At 48.0% G+C, this 4,782-nt stretch overlaps 1 protein-coding gene across 1 annotated transcript in view; it reads right to left on the reverse strand.

Moving 5' to 3' along the window:
* Nucleotides 1-551, reverse strand: part of SNTB1 (syntrophin beta 1) — a 284,731-nt gene extending 284,180 nt beyond the window's left edge. Inside the window, exon 1 of the mRNA XM_006157521.3 lies at nucleotides 20-551. Within this exon, the coding sequence (XP_006157583.1) occupies nucleotides 20-163 (144 nt within the window). The 5' untranslated portion in view covers nucleotides 164-551. The remainder of the gene's footprint in view (nucleotides 1-19) is intronic.
* Between the last annotated feature and the right edge of the window lie 4,231 nt (nucleotides 552-4,782).

Below are 4,782 nucleotides of genomic sequence, written 5' to 3' on the forward strand. Positions count from 1 at the left end.
ACTCCGCGCAGCTCAGAACCAGGGCGTCCTCGCTCAAGTTCACCAGAACTTTGTGCCAGCGATCCCGCACCAAAACTTCCAGCAGCCCGCTCCGCTGCGCCCGGCCGCCTCCCCCGCCTGCCGGCGCGACCGCCGCCGCTACCGCCGCCGCCGCTACCGCCATCTTTCCGGCATTCTTAAAATGCCATGTGATTGCTAAAGGGGGGAAAAGTGCAGAAGGGTTGCGGGGTGTAGGACGCGGGGCTGGGAAGCTCGGAGAGCGCGCCCGGCAGGGAGGAGGCAGGACTCGGGACTTCTCTCCCGGAGTTCGCAGACACACTCGGCGAGAGTTGGCAGCAGCAGCCAGGCTGGTTCCCCCTCGCCTGCTCTTGGGCGGGGTGGAGCAACCTAAAAGAAGGAGAGACCGAGACAGGGGAGGGGAAAAAAGCCAGCTGCCAGTTGCAAAACCCCAAACCGAGGGGAGCCACGCACGGAACAGCTAAGCGCCAGGAATCCGTAGGAGGAGGCACGCCCGCGAGGAAGGGCGGGGACCGCCTCCCCGCGGCCGCTCACCTGTTCCAGCCGCCGCAGCCTCGGCGGTCACACGCCGCGCGCCGGCCCAGACCCTCCCCGCCTCAGTCCCCGAGCGCCAGTCGCTGCAGGGACAGTTTCCCTAGCGCCTTCCCTGTCCGGCTTCTCTCCACTTCGCTGCAACCACTGTCCTCTCAAGTCTCCCTTCTCAGTGGGCGCCCACACCTCCCCTTTGCTAGTTGACCTCACTCGATCCTCCTGAGCCCGCTTCCCTCACCCCTTCCATAGAAGTATCCTTGGGCGCTAAGCCTCAGTTGTGTCTAGATGCAGGTCTTTTTCACGCAGGCTTTCTCAAACCAAAGACTTCGTTCGCTGCCTCCGCTGGATTATTATCTGTATCTCCCTTCTGCAAGGACTCTTAGGAGGAAAGTGGACCGGACTTTGGCCCTGGACTCCCTGAGAGTCAAGAGACATTAGCTGGCCCAAGAACCCAGAATGAAGTGTCCACATAACCTAAGTGTGCTAAGCGTCCTCTCCTGAAATGCAGGACATTGTTTCTCCTGGGATCTGGAGAAACATTGCTGCTAGCTAGCTGGGGTTTTCAACAGGTCAGTGCCTGCCTCAAACCCCAGGGACGCTGTTCTTCCAGCTCTAACTCGTTACATGCTCTATGCTTCTGACCTGTCTTTTTTAGCCTGGTGCCACAGCAAATGCATCCTGGGTTCTTGTTTTTCTGAACCCCACACAGGAAGACCCTCAAGTAAGAAGTTACTTGGAATGGGTTACATTTCAAAAGTTCCTTTACATGTTACTTATTTGGATCGCAAGTTGAATTTTTTTTTCAGGGTAACAATATACTGACCTTTCAGGTCAACCTCGAATGCCATCATAACCCATGTCATAGCTCAAAGTCACTCAAAGCCTCTCAAGTTCTTCCTACACACTAAGCAGGTTTCATGGCCCACTTAAGGTGTTTCATACTTCTCATTTTTTTGAGAGAGAGATAAATATTTTGTTGCAGGGCATGTGTACTTGCCCAAGAGACAGAGACAGAAAGCAAAAACAAATCACCCCAAGGGGGATGGCCATGCCACTATCCCTTCTCTTCCATTCTCCTCTAGGATTTTGGGTACACTTGCACATGCACCCTGCATGAGTTTCAAACCTCCCGGTCCGGGAATCAAATATGGATAGACATACGGGAGTCCAGCGACATAACTATTATGTCATCTACTGCTCCCTCATATTTCTCCATCCCTCCTCTTTCTCCCCTCTCTAAAACAAGCTAAACTCACAAATTTGCCCAATTCCAGAAGATCACCCAACCTAGAAAGGTGCCAAGGGAAAAGAAATATTATTGAACATATTCCCACTGATGTTAACCATTGAAGTTCTCTAACCTTTCCAGAATAACACACTTTTAATCAAATAGGCTAAAAACGCACATGGGTCCCTAAAGAGTTGACTCTCAGATAGGAACACAGAATGAAATAAAAACATTTGGACATTTTCTTGAGGAGTCCCTGCAGATCAGGGTGAGCCCTTGAGTTAATGATCCTGTTTGCAGCTCCCACCTGTCCTATATTTTTTAACCGTCCAGTTTTACAAAAGTTATTTATTCTTTCAAGCATACGTGGCCACAGCAGGAACAGCAGGCTCAGAGACTGTTTAGCCCCTCACGATATGCGGGATCAGACAGGGAACTAGTCCAGGGGTGGGGGTACCCCTATTCAGAGGCAAAACCAGCTATAGCTGGCCCTCTGAGCAGCTGAGGACTCATGCACACCACCCTTAGTGAAAGCACAACCTGAGAGCCTGTATTCTAACTCAAACCCAATAAAGCTGAGACAGACACTGAACAGATCTGGACCAGAAATCCTCCATCACCATCATGCTTGCATCTTGGACCAGCCAGGTGGGGTGGTATTAAAGGGGCCAGATTCCACATGGCTGACAGTGTGGCTGAGTCCCAGACTCAGTGGTATGAATAAACGTGCTGGGTGTGTGTGCGTGCATACCCAAAATCCTAAGAGGAAAGTGGAGAAGGGATTGCAGTGTAGTCATCCCCTCTTGCGGGAGAGGGGTGCACTTTGTCACTTTCTCTCTCTCTCCCTAAAGAAAACACATACACACACACACACACACACACACACACACGAACAAATCATACCTGCATCTTGCCTTCATGGCCAAGCAATGTGGGAAGTCCAGACACAAGCACAGGGAATTTATCTATTTGCCCTAATAAAGTGCAGGCTCTGGAATGGGGATTTCTCAGAACCTCTTTTCTGTGTAAGCAGCTCTACATGGCAAGGAGTAAGCTGCTTGTTGAGAGCTGTGTCAGAGTAAGGTGAGACAAATACTTCATATCATTAGGTATGAGGCTTGCATGTTAGCCAGAGATAGCTTGGCCAATGAAATTATAATTACAGACCCTGCTTGAAGTGCCTTACATGTATTAACTTAATCCTCCCAGCAATTCTTGGGGGTACTTGCTATTATTATCTCTTCCATTTTACAGGTGAAGAAGTGGCAGTACCAGTTTAATAACTTGTCTGGGTCATGTAATTAGTAACTGATGGAGTCAGGATTTGAACTCAGCTATGTAGGGTCTGGACTCCTAACCACTGCCCTACACTCCCTTGAAACTACTTAAAGCCTGTTAGCATTTTTTTCTGTTTCTCTGGACATAGAGGCCAGCCTTTCCACTGGGAAGGAGATAAAGCTACTGAAGACCCTTCCCTTGGACCAAATGTAGAAGAGTAGAAGTAGCCTTTGCCTCTGGCCTCTCCTTCTTGTTAAGGTTAGACAATATTCTGACTTGTAATTGATTATTATCTTTTTTCTTTTTGACATGTTAACACAGGAAGCTGGTGACTACTGGGATCTTGCTACTCTAGAAGCCCTCTCCTCCCCCTGAGATAACTGTGTATTTCACTATTAATGTTCACCCTCAAAGGTAAACCTCATTGACCCTATTTCGTAGTTTTTGATGGATCTACTTCACTGTAGTCCTGTAACACAAGGAGAAAAATTATAGATTTCTCCTTTTAATGAATGGTCACTGGGAAGGACAGAAGAGACTTTGAGCTTTGGCAATTTGTTGATTGATTGATTGACTTTTAGAGGTTTTTGCTTTAGGGGATATGCCTTTGCTGGAAAGAGAGAGACAGAGACAGTGAGAAGAAAGTGAGAAATCACCGCCTAGCGGGGGTAACTTTGCAGCAATCCGGTCTCCTTCATTCTCCTCCTGGGATCTTGGGCATGCACACACATGCAGCTTACATGAATTTCAAACCACTGGGGTCAGGACTCGAACCGTGGTCAGTCATGTGTGAGTCCAGTGACATAACTGCTACACCATCTGCTGACCCCCAGCTTTGTAATTTTATAGGTGTGGCATCTGCAGCTCAGAGTAGATTAGTATTGTTGTGGATTACTGGTAGGGTGGCAGTGGACACAGACGATAAACACAGAAGATGCTTCCCTGTGGGAGTAAATGCTAGGAAGAGAATGAAACTGAGTCATAAACTCAAGAGTGACTGGGGCGAGAGGTTGCTGGAGGTGGTGCTATTAAGGAAAGTCTCTGTGAAAACATGAAGCTTGGGCTGAGAGACTTGGATAGGAGAGGGAGCCTTGGAAAGATTAAGAGAAGAGAGGCTCAGGAAGAAGGAATAGAGCCAGTGCAAACTATCTGAGACAGAATCAAGCTGGTCTGGTTCAAAGGACCAAAAAGAGGTCAATGTGGCTGGGGCAGCCCACAGGAAAAGGAGGAACATTTGAAAAGGAGGACAGCAGATAGCATAATAGTTACATCACTGGATTCCCATGTAGTTGACTGCAGTTTGAATCCTGGACCCGGTGGCTTAAACGCATGCCAGGCAAGTGTGCATACGTGTCCAAGATCCTAAGAGGAGAATGGAGGAGAAGCGACTACAGCATGGTCATATCCCCTGGGGGAAAATTTCTCCCCTTTAGTCTCTCTGTCTTTCTGGCCAGTGCATGTGCCCTATAGAAAAAAAAAAAAACCTATCTTAAAACAAATTAGAAAAAAAAGAAAAAAAAATTAAAAAAGAGGACTAAAACATTGGCTGAATCAGATCTCAAGGTGGGAAACTGGAAGGCTACAACATGAATCATCCTCCTTTTGTTTTGAGCTTCAACACCATGCCTTTGAGATTTGGAGGAGCAATCTCAATTTCAGATATTACAGGTTGAACACCCCTAATTTGAAAATTAAGAATGTTCCACAATTAAAAACTTTTTGAGTTC

This window comes from Tupaia chinensis, unplaced genomic scaffold (assembly GCF_000334495.1).
Source record: "Tupaia chinensis unplaced genomic scaffold, TupChi_1.0 Scaffold000545_1, whole genome shotgun sequence".
NCBI classification, from domain to species: Eukaryota; Metazoa; Chordata; class Mammalia; order Scandentia; family Tupaiidae; genus Tupaia; species Tupaia belangeri.